The 16084-nt window shown below is 45.0% G+C and overlaps 1 protein-coding gene across 5 annotated transcripts in view; it reads left to right on the top strand.

Moving 5' to 3' along the window:
* Positions 1 to 16084, top strand: part of TIAM2 (T cell lymphoma invasion and metastasis 2) — a 237405-nt gene that overhangs the window by 175532 nt on the left and 45789 nt on the right. For 3 of the 5 annotated variants that reach the window (XM_027551907.1, XM_027551906.1, XM_027551905.1), the window contains one exon: positions 10812 to 10915. In XM_027551907.1, coding sequence (XP_027407708.1) covers positions 10812 to 10915 — 104 coding nt within the window. Of the gene's footprint in view, positions 1 to 10811; positions 10916 to 14776; positions 14912 to 15039; positions 15422 to 16084 lie in introns of those variants that run through there. The other 2 variants (XM_027551908.1, XM_027551909.1) reach the window with 2 other exon arrangements.

A 16084-nucleotide genomic window follows, 5' to 3' on the forward strand; every position in this document is an offset into this window, starting at 1 on the left:
TTATCTGGGTTTTTTTCTGGGGGCTGGGGCTTGCAATTAGGAATTAACTGCCTTGTGATCATTTGGGGCTTGTTTAGTGCAAGGAAAGCTTGATGGTTTAGTAATCATCTTACTAATCTTTGTTCTTACACTTTTCTTCCTTCCTTCCTATTTCTCCCTCTCCCTCTCTTTCTCTATAATTCACATTGATTTTCATTCACCTTGTAGCAATGCAAGCGTATATTTCGTGTGACTCGGTTCTTTGAAACCTACTTATGGTGGCATTTTCCTGTAACTAATTTCTCTCCTGTAAAATCTGCACTGACATTTTTACCTTTTAAAAAAGTTAAGTATAATTCATATACCATAAAAGTCACCTCTGAAAGTGTACAAATCACTGGTTTTTAGTATATTGACGAAGTTCTGCAACTGTCACCACTATCTAATTTCAGAACATTTTCATCACCACAAAAAAAAAATGGAAAGAAAAGAAACTCTTGTGCCCATCAGCAGTCTCCCCTCCTCTCTGCTCCTCCCAGCCCTCGACAATTGCTTCTCTGCTTTCTGTTTCCATGGACTTGCCTGTTCAGCTGTTTCACAGAAATGGATTGTACAATATGTAGCCTGTTGTGTCTGCCTTTTGTTTAGCATGATGTTTTCTAGCTTTATCCATGTTGTTGCATGAAGCACTCATCCTTTTTATGGCTGAATAATGCTCTTTGTAAACCCTCTTTAATCCTACCGTACAGTAGGAGGTGATCTTCAGGTTTCCTTTTTCTTACAGCACATCCCCCAGTAGAAACTTGTGAGTAATTTGTTGCTAGGATTCTTCTTCAGGGTCTTTAAGTTTGTAAATTATTTATTTATGGCTGCCCCGGGTCTTCGCTGCTTTGCTTGGGCTTTCTCTAGTCGCAGCAAGTGGGGGCTGCTTGCCAGTTGCTCAGGCCTCTCACTGGGTGGCTTCTCGTTGCAGAGCACAAGCTCTGGGCACTCAGGTTTCAGTAGTTGAAGGGTACGTGGGCGTTGTTGCCCCGTGGCATGTGGAATCTCCCCAGACTAGAGATCAGACCCGTGTTACCTGCCTTGGACTTCTTAACCACTGGGGAAGTCCTCAGGGTCTTGAATAGAATTCCAGCTAAATAGCTTGTCAGGGTTTTGAACTTACATACTTCTTTATCAAAGTTCTTTAAGTATCAGAAATGCAGTGGTGTATGTTACATGCCTCTGAATATAACTGGGACATCTGGGTGGTCCTCCCAGCTCTGCAGGGATCAGGTTCTGGTGGAACAAAAGCTTTGGCTGAACATCCTGTTGCCATGGACTTTGTACTTTCCACCAAGGACCCGGATAATGTGCCATGGAAGGCCCCCCTCCCTCCCCCCCAGCCAGAGCCTCCTGGAGCACCAGAGCATGGGCACACCTGTGTTCCTTCCCCCTCCTCCAGGAAGGCCTCCGAAGCCACCCCATTGTAATGCGCATGGAGGTGGCCTGCAGCACATGCCTGCCTTGGAAACACCCGCCACAGTCCTGTTCCTCTAAATGTCCTTTCAGATGCTGAGAATATTTATCACAAGATAAGTGAATCAAATCATGGCAGCCTGCTATTAAGAAACATTTAGTACCAGTATTTACTTCTCTCTGTTTATCGCCAGAGACCTTGCATTGTCAAGAACGTCACCAATTGGAATGACCTGAGGTCAAGTGCACTTGGAAGATTTGTGAAATTGCATTTTTCTGGATGGCATTTCTGTTATGATAGAATTTCCTTCTCTACAAGCTTAATGATGATATTCAAACTGCTGCCTTGAATTTCCTTGACACAAGAATAATAACAATAAAGAAATGTAGAGTCCCAGATACCTTCTGAAAAGTAGATTATTTTTTATCTTTGTCAGAAGAACATAAAGTAATAGTGATCTGTTTGTTAATGGTGCAGGTTAGGACTTGACTAGCCTTTGAATATAGTCAACAAATATAGCTATTTTTTCTCTCACTGTATAGTCCTTCTGTTTTTTATTTAAATAGTTTGATTTCATTGTCTTTCACTGATCGATGACAATTAATATTTGCCTGAATGACAGTGCACATCAATATCATTAATGAAAGATGTCGCAAACCATTGCATTTTTAAGTAAAAGCATGAGCAAAATGTAGGGAAATCTGAGTTAATTAAAAATGATGAATGGTATACAAAGCCTGCAAGTTGAAATTAAAAAGTGAGCGACGTTAAGCTTTTCTGTGCAAATGAAGTCGATGCTCAATGTGTGTTGGAAACGTTAGTTTAGAATTTTATATAGTGGGTGAAGCTTGGAGAACTGAAAAAATATTGTAATTTTGAATTTACGAAATGCTGTTTCCTTCTACGGGCAGCCTTCATTTACCAAAATCTTTACCTTTTCCTAAAATGGTAGGTACTCATGGTGTTTTAAATAACAAGATACGGGATAAGATGAAGATAAGATGAAGGAATTGGATACTTTTTAAGATTCTTTTCAGATGTAAAATTCATTGATTCTTTATAAGCTGTTCATTTATGAAATTACAGAGTAGAAATTCTGAGAAACTGAATAAATTGAGTAGATTAAGAATATAATTGACACGAGCTGTATACCTGACAAGATCGAGCACATTATGGGTGGTGTGGCTCTAGACCAAATTGTGTTGCCTGACCGTAACTACAGTTGGCCCTCTTTACTTGTAAGTTCTGAATCCTCGGATTTAATCAACCGTGAATGGAAAATAACTATTCTGTGCTGTAAAGGACTTGAACATCCTCGAATTTGATTTCCCTGAGGGTCCTAGAACTGGCCCCCCTCTGATACTGAGGGATGAATGTAGAGATAAAACTGTTAACTGTCAAGGATGTACAGCTTTCATGCCACAGGAGATTCTGTGGTTGAAAACTTGATTAAACCATTTATTATTTACTTGTAACTTCTTTGATATTATTTTTTAGATTTTTCTTTCCATCATCTTCATAGAAGATTATCGTTCTGTAGTTTTCAACTCAGAGCAAGTCGAAGGGCTAATGATCAATCAGACAAGACATTTTTTATCCCAAGACGAAAATCCCAGTTAAATATTCTACATTATTTATCAGAGTGCTGTCCTTTAAATTGCTCTAGTGCGTGTATGTCCTCTTTCTTAAGGAAGTGAGGAGCTAGCATGCCCTTTGCACTGGCTGTGAACTGTGTGGTTTTTGGTATAGGTGGTATTCTCTGATGTCACTGACCCTCCCAGAGGTGAAGTTGAAGTCCCAGGCATCGAGAGAGGCAGGGGCAGTTCTCAGCCATCAAGGCGCTGCCCATCAGTGATATTTTGTAAGCGTATGGGTCTGTTTTTGGTTTTCATATGAACTGGAGGAAGGTGCTTTTTACTGCTTGGGGTTGTGGTACAGGATGTCCTGCCTGTTCAGATCAGCCGCTCCCTCTGCAGAGATGAGCTCCTGGACATTCACATGGTGAGAACCACATGAACCAGGTCCATTTTACAAACGGACACAGATTATTTCTTCCCCACGGCTATAGGGTACTGTGCTGCTGCTGCTAAGTCGCTTCAGTCGTGTCTGACTCTGTGCGACCCCATAGACGGCAGCCCACCAGGTTCCCCCATCCCTGGGATTCTCCAGGCAAGAACACTGGAGTGGGTTGACATTTCCTTCTCCAGTGCATGAAAGTGAAAAGTGAAAGTGAAGTCGCTCAGTCATGTCCGACCCTCAGCGACCCCATGGACTGCAGCCTTCCAGGCTCCTCCATCCATGGGATTTTCCAGGCAAGAGTACTGGAGTGGGGTGCCATTGCCTTCTCCGTAGGGTACTGTGGGTACTTTGAATTTTCTAGGAGTGCAACACCTCAGTACATCAAGGGAAGTTTGATCTTTGTTTTGTTCAGAACTTTGTCAAGAGTTTTTGCCCGCTTGGAAAAATCAGGTCCATGGGATTCTCCAGGCAAGAATACTGGAGCGGTTTGCCATGCCCTCCCCCAGGGGATCTTCCCGACCCAAGGATGGAACCTCCATCTCTCATATCTCCTGCATTGACAAGTGGGTTCTTTACCACTAGCACCGCCTAGGAAGCCCAAGGCCCCACATGCCATGGGGCAACTAAACCCCCATGCCACAGCTAGAGGCATCTAGTTGGCAGTGCCCTACAGGCATTTAAATCTCCACCAAGACATGCTGCCATTGGTCTTTGATGAAGTGGAGACGTTCCCTGTGAATCTCTGTGGGCAGGCTTCTCACAGCTTCATCACAGCTGCTAGAGTGGTTGTGTCCAAGCATTTACATATTGAGACATGTATTTAAACAAAAGTGTGTTACTTTCCATTAATTTTTTTCCCTTGTGGTGGATGTTTTTATTTTTTCAATTTCACTGGGTGGCATGGGGCTTAGTTGCCCCGTGGCATGTGGGGCCTTGGGCTTCCCAGGTGTTGCTAGTGGTAAAGAACGCGCTTGCCAATGCAGGAGACAGAAGAGACGCAAGTTCCGTTGCTGGATCGGGACGATCCCCTGGAGGAGCACGTGGCAAACCACTCTAGTATTCTTGCCTGGAGAATCCCATGGATAGAGGAGCCTGGCGGGCTGCAGTCCATGGGGTCACACGGAGCTGGATGCAACTCAAGTGACTTAGCATGCACACACGCATGTGGGATCTTAGTTCCCCAAGCAGGGATCGCACCCGCATTCCCTGCGTTGGAAGGAAGATTCTTAACCACTGGACCACCAGGGAATTTCCTTTGTTGCTGTTATTGGCCTTGCTGAGTAGCTTCTGGGATCTTAGTCCCTGACCAGGAATTGAACCCACACCCTTGGGCAGTGGAAACAGAGTCCTAACCACTGAGCCACCAGGGAATTACTTCTTATGTTGCTGTTAAGGCATTTATTATTTTTTTGTGAAATTAGATGTGGGGGTAGCCTATGTTAGAGAATTTTATTTCCATATAGTAAAAGTATGTATCATCAAAAGGGGGGCTTTGGAGCTTGAGAAATGAGAATCAGTATATAATATGCTTTCAAGCACAAAAAGCACATTTTTGAAATAATTCCCATCCTCATTGCTTATCCTTTCAATCTCCTTCAAATCACTCCTCAGCCCACAAACCAAAGCAGAGCTTGTCCTGATGCTATGACTACCATTAATTCTTTTTTTTTTTTTTTTTTAAGTCTTATTGTATTAAATAGGGGAAAACAAATGTTCTCCTCTCATGTGAGTTTATTTCTGGCCTTGGGATTGATATAATACTGAGTTTTTAACTCGATTCCTCTTAGAGTTGCTGTTCCTGAGAATGCAGGCGGCCTGCTCAGACTTTCTGGATCTCTCTTTTCTGGGAACCAGCTGAGGTCTGGGCAGAGCACCTCGCCCACCCTCCTACAGCCGGGAGCCGCCGGGTGTCTCTGGGCGCTGCTGAGAGCCACCTGGGTGGGTGTCAGAGACTGGGAGGAACTTGTTGCCTGGTTGGGTAAGGAGGAGGCAGCCGGCAAGACCAGGCTGGTGGGGAGGCATCAGTCATATGAGCCGACATCTTGGTTGCTGGCTGAGCAGAGTGAAGGTTCCTGGAGGGAGTAAGCAGCCAGAGAGATTGGCAGGGCCACCCCCGCCCCGCCAAGACCTCCAAGCCCTCCTCCTGGCCCCCAGTATTACCTGTTTCATGAGAGTCCCCTTTGTGCACATCAGAGTTAGTACCCAGATAGCCTATTGCTTCTTATGGGCCCAGGGGAAATGAATGTCCAAGCTCACACTCCTGCATATTAACTGTTCAACTCAATTTGGAAGTGATGGAAATATAAACTTGGAATTTAGATTACAGGCCGAGTGGGCGAAGTGACCTTAACTTTAACATTTATTCTGATGTTTCTGTTTTTTTAAATAATGTATGTATTTGGCTGTGCTGGGTCTTCATCGCTGCACAGTCTCTTCTCTAGCTGCAGCGAGTGGGGCTACTCTGTAGTTGCGGTGCACGAGCTTCTCACGGCTGTGTCTCCTCTCGTGGAGCACAGGCTCGAGAGCGCTCAGGCTGCAGTAGTTGCGGCACGTAGGCTCAGTGGTTGCGGTTCTTGGACTCTAGAACAGAGGCTCAGTAATTGTGGCGCACAAGCTTAGTTGCTCTACAGCATGTGGAGTCTTCCTGGACCAGGGATCAAACCCCTGTCTCCTGCATTGGCAGCTGGACTCTTCACCATTGAGCCACCAGGGAAGCCCTAACATTTCTGATTTTAAGTAAGTACCCAGGATGTTATTGAACACAGGTGTTTGCCCTTTATTATAAAGAGTTTGGGGTTGCCAGTTACTTGGCTGACTGTGTTACCTGTGGGGTCTGTACTGATGCTCAGAACTGGAAGATACTGAGTTTCCAGGGGTCTCATACCTGAAGTCCCATGTTTCCCTCAGTCCCCCACAGACACGATAGAGAGTGCAAGAAAGCAGGGGACAGTCAACTCCTGGTATAGCCTGCCCAGGATGTCATTACTCTCTAAAAATGTGTGTTTTTAAGAGAGAGGTGTCTGGGGCTGGGCTCGTGTGCCACACGGACATAGGGCCTGGTGCCCCACGAACGTGCAGTGCCCATCTGACCAGGGAATGAATAAATGGAATTCGTGGTCCACACGGAGGAATGGAGCCTAAGACTTGAGACATCTCTGCTCACCATTGAGCAGAAGCTCGTGTCAGCCAATTAGATGTTGTTGTTTAGTCACTAAGTCATGTCTGACTCTTTGCGACCCCATGGACTGCAGCATGCCAAGCTTCTCTGTCCTTCACTATCTCCCGGAATTTGCACAAACTCACGTCCATTCAGTCAGTCATGCCATCCAACCATCTCATCCTCTTTTGTCCTCTTCTCCTCCTGCCTTCAATATCTCCCAGCATCAGGGTCTTTTCCAATGGGTCGGCTCCTTCTCATCAGGTGGCCAAAATATTGGAGCTTCAGCATCAGTCCTTCCAATGAATAGTCAGGGTCGATTTCCTTTAGGAATGACTGGTTTGATCTCCTTGCTGTCCAAGGGACTCTCAAGAGGCTTCTCCAGCACCAGATGTTAGATATTTTGAATTGCTAGACCTCACCCCAAATTATTAATTTCCATAGGGAATAAGGTGAGAAAAACAAAAGAGTGTATTTACCGGTTATAAATAAATGTCTTGACTTGAGTTTGCAACTTGGTTATCTTTCATTATTTACAACCACAGTGGCTAAGGACTCCTGTGCGTCTGAACATCTGTTCTGCAGCGGCAGAGCCTGGGGTGGGCAGGAAGCACGTGCCTGGGGTTCTGTGATAGGGATCCAGTGATCCAACTCAGTGTCAAGGGGGCAGGACCGCATGGAGGCTCTCCAAAGGTGGGGAGCCCATTTTTGGCTGGGAGGGGAAGGATATATTTACTCACTTTAGCAGCTGGTGCTCAGGCCGTGGGCAGAGTGTAAGTGGGGCTATACACAGGCGTTTGGCACCCAGGACAGGATGTCAGCACAGTGCCTGTTTAAAACCACTTTGTAAATCAGCATTCGAATTGTACCGGCCTACACTTCTTTTTAGCCGATCTGCTCTTCTTCCAGAACCTACTTTGTTCTCATTTCTCCTCTAGTCAGAATACCAAGGGCATGCTGCTTTTTTTTTTTTTTTTTTTCTTTTTACAGACAGGGACCAAGGTTCAGTTGAAATCCGAGGCTCCTGGACCCAGATCCAAGGTGGAGGACACTTGTCAAGCTGGGCTTCCTTGTGCTTTGTCACCTCCAGGACAGAGCTGGCTCATTGTCGGGGGGCTGGTGAAAGAGTCAGTCACCCCAGAGAGTCTGTGGATCCAGATACCAGTCACCCTCTTGCAATTTGGGCAGCAGAACAGCTCCAAGACTTCCTGTCTTGGCAGAGCTGTGTCCTCCTCTGGGATCCCAGGGTCCAGCCTTGGTGGGAACTGGATCCTGTGATCCTTCCTGTTCAGGTCTTGCCTCAGAGAGGATGCCAGCTGCACCCAGGGGCTCCATGCAATTAAGTGGCACCTCTCTGATTCATAGTAAAGCCTTTTGTCCTGGGATGGGCTGGCTTTGGAGAGGAAGGGCATGAAATATGTTCTGTTAGCAGGTAAGCACTTTGCCTTTGTAAGAGATAAAAGGTGGTTCTGGGAGTTTCCAGCATCTAAGTTCCAAAATTTTGTGAATATGTTGAAGAGATGACTCAGAACTCAAACTTGGCACCCGCTTTTGACATCAGCCATGTTATTTTCTCCAGCATCCATCTGGCGCCTCGGAGCTCCAAGGCTCCTTGTGGCCGTGATGTCTCTGAGATCTTCAGGGGACTTGAGGTCACCTTCATCTTTGTGTCCCCAGAACTTAGTGCATACCTGACACAGAGTAGGTGCTGTAGAAATCGTCATCACGGATAAATGCATTGATTGTGTGTCCTGTATTTAATACAACTCTTTGGAAATATTGGAGCTTTTTATTTTTAAGATAAAGGCAGACATAAAGCAAATTTGACTCTGTTGCCTAGGTAATGTACATTTTTATCTCATGGCGTCTGTGACATTGCTCTTGATTCCCTTGTACTTCTCTGTGACTTCTCTCTAAAGAAAGAGTTCTCCTCCCCTGTGCACAGTGGCTTGGTGGTTCCAGGGTTCTCTCCTTGGTCCTGTTCTTGTCCCACTCTGCACATTCTCCCTGGGGAGCACCATCCATCCCTGTGGCTTCACAGGCAAGTACATGATGATGGCTCCAAAGCCACATTCCTGTGCAGACTTTTCTTGCACTACCAGACACCTGGGTGTGTTGCATTGGATGGTCCACGTGCATCTCAGGTTCAGCTCTGGCAAAGCCAATCTTGGGTTGCCCACTCCTGCCCCATCCTGTGCCCATCCACCCTGTCACCTGAGACATGAAAGCCACACTCTGCCTTCATGCCTTCCTTGTCTGCATATCCTTTCATGAAATAGGTGGCAAAGAGGAGACCCGTGGAGTTGACTTGCACAGACTCTCTGTTCACTTGACTTCCATGTGTTCATGCTATTCTGCATTCATTTGGATCCTTCTTCCTCATTCCCTCTCTGTTGCTGTGACTTCTGGCCTGTTTTTCTGCCCAAGTCCTGCCTTCCATTCAATTCCTCTACCCTTGGGCTACCTTCCCCTCCCTGGCCCCCACTATCCCCTCTTAAGACTTTGCTGAGGTGTCTGCTTTGCTCTGAATGCTGTTAGGGCCCCAGGGAGAATTAACTTCCTCCCAGAGTGGCTCTACTTGGCCCGTGTGGCTTCTTCTCACGTCATCTCTGGTAGTTTGCTGTGCTTGTTTTCTGTCTCCCCCCTCCAGCATCAGAAGCACATCCTGAGAGCAGGGACTGCGTCTCATCATCTTTGTATATCCAGCACCTTGCACAGTGCCTGGAAAAGGGCCTGTTCTCAGAAAGTGCGTGTTGAATGCATGGATGGAGAGGTGCGTTTGTGCTGAATACAGTAGGAATGTGGCCTGTTTTCGCTTGGTTGGTCTTCCTTACACAGAGGTGCGTGTAGCAGCCTCAGTGGTGGAGGACCAGTGGTGCATCACGTTTGGTCTAGAGTCTGACCTTGCTTCTCACGTGGTCAGCCTGTTGGCGAGTGGACTGTTCTCTGGTGCGGTGTTAGGGGCCTGGAGAGGTGAGTTCGGTATCCCCATCTGTCGCTGCTTCCTAAAAGTTGCTCGGGGATGGCTCATGCTTTTGTGATCAGCACTGCATTATGGGGCTAACTTACTCTACAGCCACCAACAATGAAGTGTGGCTTAGACAATGTGGTCCTTTTCTGGGTGGAGTTGGGGTGTTAGAAGAAGTAAAAGGAAGAAGAAATAAGAGCTCTAGAATTCTGTAGACCATTAAGACATTTTCTTTAGGTCTCCTCTTGGGTAGTGATTGGTAATATCAGCCTGGATCATGGACCAGCATTTCTGTCCATGAGTTCCATCAACCTCCTAGGGCTCCCATAGCTTCTAAAGGTCTAGAGCCCACTGTCCTTGCCCCCCACCTGCTGGATGGTTTGCCAGCATCTATCCCTGTCTTTTATGCCTAGATCAACTCAGACAGGTATGAGTTTTATGGCTTGTTATAGTTAACTGGAATCAGAAACCATATGGTTTTGCCTACTTGAGGGGAAAGTCTACTAAATACAAAAATTAGAATGAAAACCTGTGTGTGGTTTTGATAGAAGCTGGTCATTTCATCTTTCTTGAGTTTAATTTGAGAACCCCTGGAAAGAACTGTTGAAAATAGTGTGCATGTATAAGTGCAGATTGGAAAACCACATGCTCTGCTTAACCTTTTATATCATTTCTTAACCTTTTATATTATTTCTTAACCCTGACTCTGGAAGTTAAGAAGATTTGCTGTTCCTCTTGGGACTTTCGATTTACATTGCAATTGTGGTTGATGCCAGAAAAAGAACAATTATGCTTGCAAATGAGCAGGTTGTGGGTTGTAATAAGAATCTATGGTGCTACATCCCTGGTTTACCCAGTTATCCTTTACCATCACTTAGCCAAAAATAAAGGGAAGTGAGCAACACTTTATATAAAGTACTTAGTGAAGTTTGCACAACAGTCAAGTTTGACAAAATCAGCCAGGCATTTAAGTTATTGTTTTGATTGGTCATTGGCCTTCTTTGAGCAAACAGTCAGATGATGCTGCTTCCATTAGCCAGGGCCCAGGTCTATTTCAGAAGCCCAGCTGTGCATATGCTAACTACTGTATCACTGAGGACCATGATGTCCTGCCTTCTAGGTTTTCATTTTTTCCTTTGCTCTCTTTGTCTATCTGAGCCTTTAAGCTAGTCACTACCATTCTGTGCAGATGGCCAAACTCGCCTATGTTTTTGTCACTTTTCATGCAGATTTCAGCAACGTCCCCGATGTCACAACTGGCCTGAAAAGGAGTCAGACTGATGGCACACTGGATCAGGTTTCCCACAGGGAGAAGAAGGAGCAGACATTCAGGGTAAGACTGTCCCAAATCTTAAAGAAGGACATAGCAGGCAGGTATTAATTCCTGCCTGCACCTGAGGTGGGGGAAAAAAAGATGGAGTTATCCTACCCCTAGGTCCAATGGCCAACACACTTTTTTTTTTTTTTAAAGAAAATAGTTTCCTTCTTTATTGAAAGTGAAGTTCTAGTAGGAATCCTTGACTCTGAAGAGCAGGGCAAATGTGGCCATTCATACATTAGGGTGGTTTGACAAGGAGAATCTGTGTTCAGGTATTCTGAAGGTCACATAAAATGACTAAAATTTTCCTTTACTACTTTTATTTTGCTGAAGGTTATTTTAAGGATGTTGTCTTTTTGTTGTGGTAAAATACACAAAACATATGACGGTTTCCGGTCATAGCCATTTTGAAGTGTATGTCAGTGGCATTAAGTGCATTCACGGTGTTGTGTAAGCCATCACCATTTCCAGATCTTTTTCATCCTGCCAGGTAGAAACCCTGTACCTGTTAGACAATAACTGCCTATTGATACCACCCACTGATCCCATGGTAACCCCCATTATACTTTCTCATTTGCCTGTTCTGGTTACCGCATAGAAGTGTGGTCATATAATATTTGTCCTTTTGTTTCTGTGTAATGTTTCTGAGGTTCCTCCGTGTGGTAGCCTGTATCAGAACGTTACTCCTTTTATGGCCAATTAATATTCCATTGTATGTATATACTACATTTTGTTTATCCACTCATCTACTGATTGGATCACCATTAGACTGTTGTGAGTAATGCTGCAGTGACACCGCCATACAAATATCTGTTTCAAAGCTTGTTTTCACTCCTTTTGGGTATGCCACTCGGAGTGGAATTGCTGGGTCATGTGGTAATTCTCTGTTTAGCTTTCTGCGGAGCAGTCCGACTGTTGAGCTCAGACCACTCTGCACCCGTTTCCTGTTCCCACCAGCAGTGTACGACGGCTCCTATTTCTCCATATCCTCACCAATGCTTGTCACATTCCTTTCCTGCGTTTTTAACTGTTCTTAGCTCTCCGGAGAAGGCAATGACAACCCACTCCAGTACTCTTGCCTGGAAAATCCCATGGACAGAGGAGCCTGGTAGGCTGTAGTCCATGGGGTCGCAAAGAGTCAGACACGACTGAGCGACTTCACTTTCACTTTTCACTTTCATGCATTGGAGAAGGAAATGGCAACCCACTCCAGTGTTCTTGCCTGGAGAATCCCAGGGATGGCGGAGCCTGGTGGGCTGCCGTCTATGGGGTCGCACAGTTGGACACGACTGAAGCAACTTAGCAGCAGCAGCAGCCAGCTTTCCTTTCAGGAGTAGTCTGTCTGACATGATGTCTTTTAGTACCGAGTCCAGTTTTAACTGACTTTGAGATTATTCATGTTTTTTCTCTCTCACTTTCATCTTAAATACAAAGCAAGAATGGAGGAAATATAAACCATCACAGGCATTTGAATAAAATATACAGCCTGGCCACACCCCGGTTGGGTTTAAACTAATGCTGCCAGGAGCTGGTCCCTTCGTCATGGCCAGTGGCACAGCCTCGAGTGACTGGTGGCCTTCGTAGTGGGGCTGGGGGGATGGGGTTAGAGCTTACCAGCTTCAGGGCCGATTCTGGTGGCTCCTGGCACCTGGTCCTTACCTCTCTTCCCTGTTTTTCTTTCTCACCCCCTGAATTCCTCTTCCTACCCCATTCCCTATCCACTTCCTCCAAAATCTCCCTTCTCTTTCTTCCCAATTCCTCATGCAAACCAATTCCTAAACTGCTTTCACTGGTCTGGTTATACCCAGGAGGCAATTTCTTTTACTAAACTGAAGTCATACGGATTTTTAGTCTTTCTGCTCTGTTCCAACTCCGGTTGGTTATTTACTTTTGGGAATCCAGTGTTACAGCTCAAATTCGTCATGCATGTGTATGTATGAAGCAGTGGATCCTAGAGCATCAAATGGATGTGTTTGGCTTGCATTGTCTTAAATTTTAAAGAAAAATTAATTTATACTTGGCTGTGCTGTGTCTTGGTTGCTGCATGTGGGCTTTCTCTAGCTGTGGCCAGTAGGGACTACTCTTTATTGTGGTGCCTGGGCTTCTCCTTGCCGTAGCTTCTTCTTGCGGAGCTGGGGCTCTAGGCACATGGGCTTAAGTAGTTGCAGTATAGGGGCTCAGTCTTCCCAGACCAGGGATCGAACCTGTGTCCCCTGTGTTGGCAGAAAGATTCTCATCCATTGTACCTCTGGGGAAATTTCTCTTAAATTTTTTAAACAAGGCAAATGCTAAGGAAACCCTCAAGAAGCTAGGCTGTCTAAGATCGTGTGCCTGGGGGCACTGGCACAGGGTGGCAGCCTGGGGGTGGGGGAGAGTCATTGATGCCATTAGGGATAATGGTTTCCTCTCTGCTATAATCTGTTTGAGTTCCATGTCACAGTTCTTAAGAAGGAAATGCTTTTCCAAGTTTTATGTTAAGATTCAGTCCAATAAATCTGCAGAAAGTTACCATGTTGAGGCTATTTCCATTTCTATTACTTAACAGCACTTATCATAACTAAGCAAAGGTTTATAAAATGAGCATCGGGGCATCAGTTAGAAACTTAGAAGAGGAGTGAAAGATGCAGTTCAGCTTGAAATTGGAGCCCTCTGAGCTCATTTTCATTTTGCTAAAATGGTTCAAGGATAAAGCGAAGGAATGCCAAGGAATACAGAAGAAAGAAATATTAAAAAAGAATATTAGCATGTTAAGCACTTGCCGTCAAATTCCTCTCAAGTCTAGAGCAGTTATCATCTCATCTTTTTCAAATCTGAAGATATCTACCAATAATAATGGATGTCAGTACATTTTTAAAACATTCTGGCAAATGCATTGCAGCTACTGAGTTTACATATTCTTTGTTCCTTGGCAGAGAAGAATCTGTGATCATCAGAAGTGATCACTGCGATGGATGGTAGTGAAAAGGAGGTTTTGAACTGAAGAATTAAAAAATAAAATTTCTGTTATTTTTAGCCGCCTAGGAAACAGTGGGTTACATCCAACAGCAATGCTTGTCTGTTTTTCAAATGGTGATCTGGGAGTTCGATGATGCGTGCCCAGTGTCTGATGGCCCTAGCAATGTCCCCTGGTGCCCACAGGAGGTGGTCACTCCCCAGAGGGGAGACCTCCTTGTTTCCTGGGCTTCCCACACTGGCCCATTAGCCCTCTCGGGGGTCATTAACTTCTGTACAGATAAGACCCTGGTGGAACCTGGGCTGTTGGGGGTATTTTACTCACCGTATACTAGATTTGAGAATAAGGAATAATTTCCCTTGAAAATCAAACGCAGCCTGGCTTGATGAAGCGCAGCTGTAAGTAGGGCTTTTGACAGCCCCGCAATTTCTGCAAATGGGTTATAATTGATTGCCTTCTTTCTCCTCAAGGGTGCCTATTACTGTCACGGCTCTTTGTGTGCCCCGTCACCCTCCCCTGTGTGGGGGCCTCCCCCCCCACCGTCCCCCAGTATTGTTAGCAATTAGCTCGCACTATTATAACAGTTTGGAGTTTGAAAGGAATAAACAGTTTCTTTGGGGGGTGAGGGGGTTGAAGGAGTTTCTGGTTTGTTCTGGGAACTTGAGGTGTGTGAAGCGGTCCCCACAGAAGGGCTGCTGGTGAGGTTTGCTGCCTCTGAGCTGGCTGGGAAGATGCAGCACTGGTGGGTGGTAGTTCTACCGTCTCCCTATGTGTCCTGACCTGGCACCTTTCCAGAGCCAGCGGGCTCAGGGCGTGAGGTGGAAATCCACAGCCACCCCCACCCCCCCAGCTGCCTTGGAGGAAGAGCTTGGTGGCGCTAGGATGCCCTTGTGAATGTGACTTGAAAGAGCAGTTTGGGATTTTTTTTCCCCCTCCGCCTGGGATGAGAGTGAGAGAGAACGCTTGTCATACTCACTTCCCAACAGCCGACTGTAGATGGAATCGTTGCTCCCAGAGGGAGCAGATTTCTCTGAACTTTTCCTGTCTAAGTACAGCACGTAAGTAAACCGAGGGATCTGATTCTCAGGCATGTGGGTTCCGGATCCAAACGCAGGCATGCGTGCGTGGTTTTCTTTTCTCTGTCTTGAAAGTTCATTTTTCCTCTGAAATGTTTCAAGGCGGTTAGGCAGAGAAGATAAGCCTTTCTTTCCAGAAGGATCCTGGCAGTACTCTCCAAGCACTCTTTATAGCTCAGGTTAAGAGAATCCTCAGATAGTCGTTATTTGGTGGCATTATCAATTTGTCCTCTCTCTTTCCAGGGTCGCATAGGTCTCTAAATGGATGTCTGAAATAATAGTCCTGTCTTTTTGAAATATAAAGAAATCAGAAAGAACTAGGGAAATTTTGAATATTTGCTCTGTAAAAGATGTTTGAAAAGAGAGAAGGATAATTTGAAGACAGTAAATAATTTTACGCTTTGTCAAATTTTCTTGGAGCATTGTGCATACTTGTATTGGGCTTAATGCTTTGAAAGAAAACCCACAAGACTGAAACCTGTTTTCTACAAGGTAAGCAGCGTTATTACTTTCATTGTTCATGATTAAGTAATCTTTTTCAGCTTTTTAGAATAATTTTATGTAATCACCTAGGGCAGCTTTGGCAGTGATTATTTTTGCAGTTTGTAGGCGTTGTTTTGGTAGAACAGCGAGCTTTGAGAATCTGGAGACATAGAGCCTTGACAACTGTGTGTTGTGCTCTTTGCAATTTAATCGCTTTAGTTTGTATTGTGTCCTGTTTAGTTTTTCAAGGTAGAAAAAGGGCCATGCACTGATGATTAGGTTTTGGTACCCGGCATGATCTTAACTTGCATTTAGTATTTAATGCCTGCTCACCCATTTAGCTTAACCTTTTGAGTTTCTCACATGGTTTGCTTTTAAGAGCTTGCATTTCTTTCTTTTTTTTTTTTTTTTAGTAGAGCTTGCATTTCTAAGAAGCTAAAGGAAAAGGATTCGTGGGTCACATGATTTGTTTTCCAGCATTTTAAATTATATGTCTTTTTTACCTTTCTCTGAGTAGCCTGTGTTATTTCAGGATCTCCTGGTTGTAAGATGCTTTGGTTAAAAAGTCAAGCGCAAGTAGAACTTATTTATAAATAGTCTTTCCACATGGCTGCTATTCAATAGATTAATATAATCGTGATCCTTTTTCAGAAACTAAACACACCAATGTCT

This window comes from Bos indicus x Bos taurus, chromosome 9, assembly GCF_003369695.1.
Source record: "Bos indicus x Bos taurus breed Angus x Brahman F1 hybrid chromosome 9, Bos_hybrid_MaternalHap_v2.0, whole genome shotgun sequence".
In the NCBI taxonomy this organism is placed as follows: Eukaryota; Metazoa; Chordata; class Mammalia; order Artiodactyla; family Bovidae; genus Bos; species Bos indicus x Bos taurus.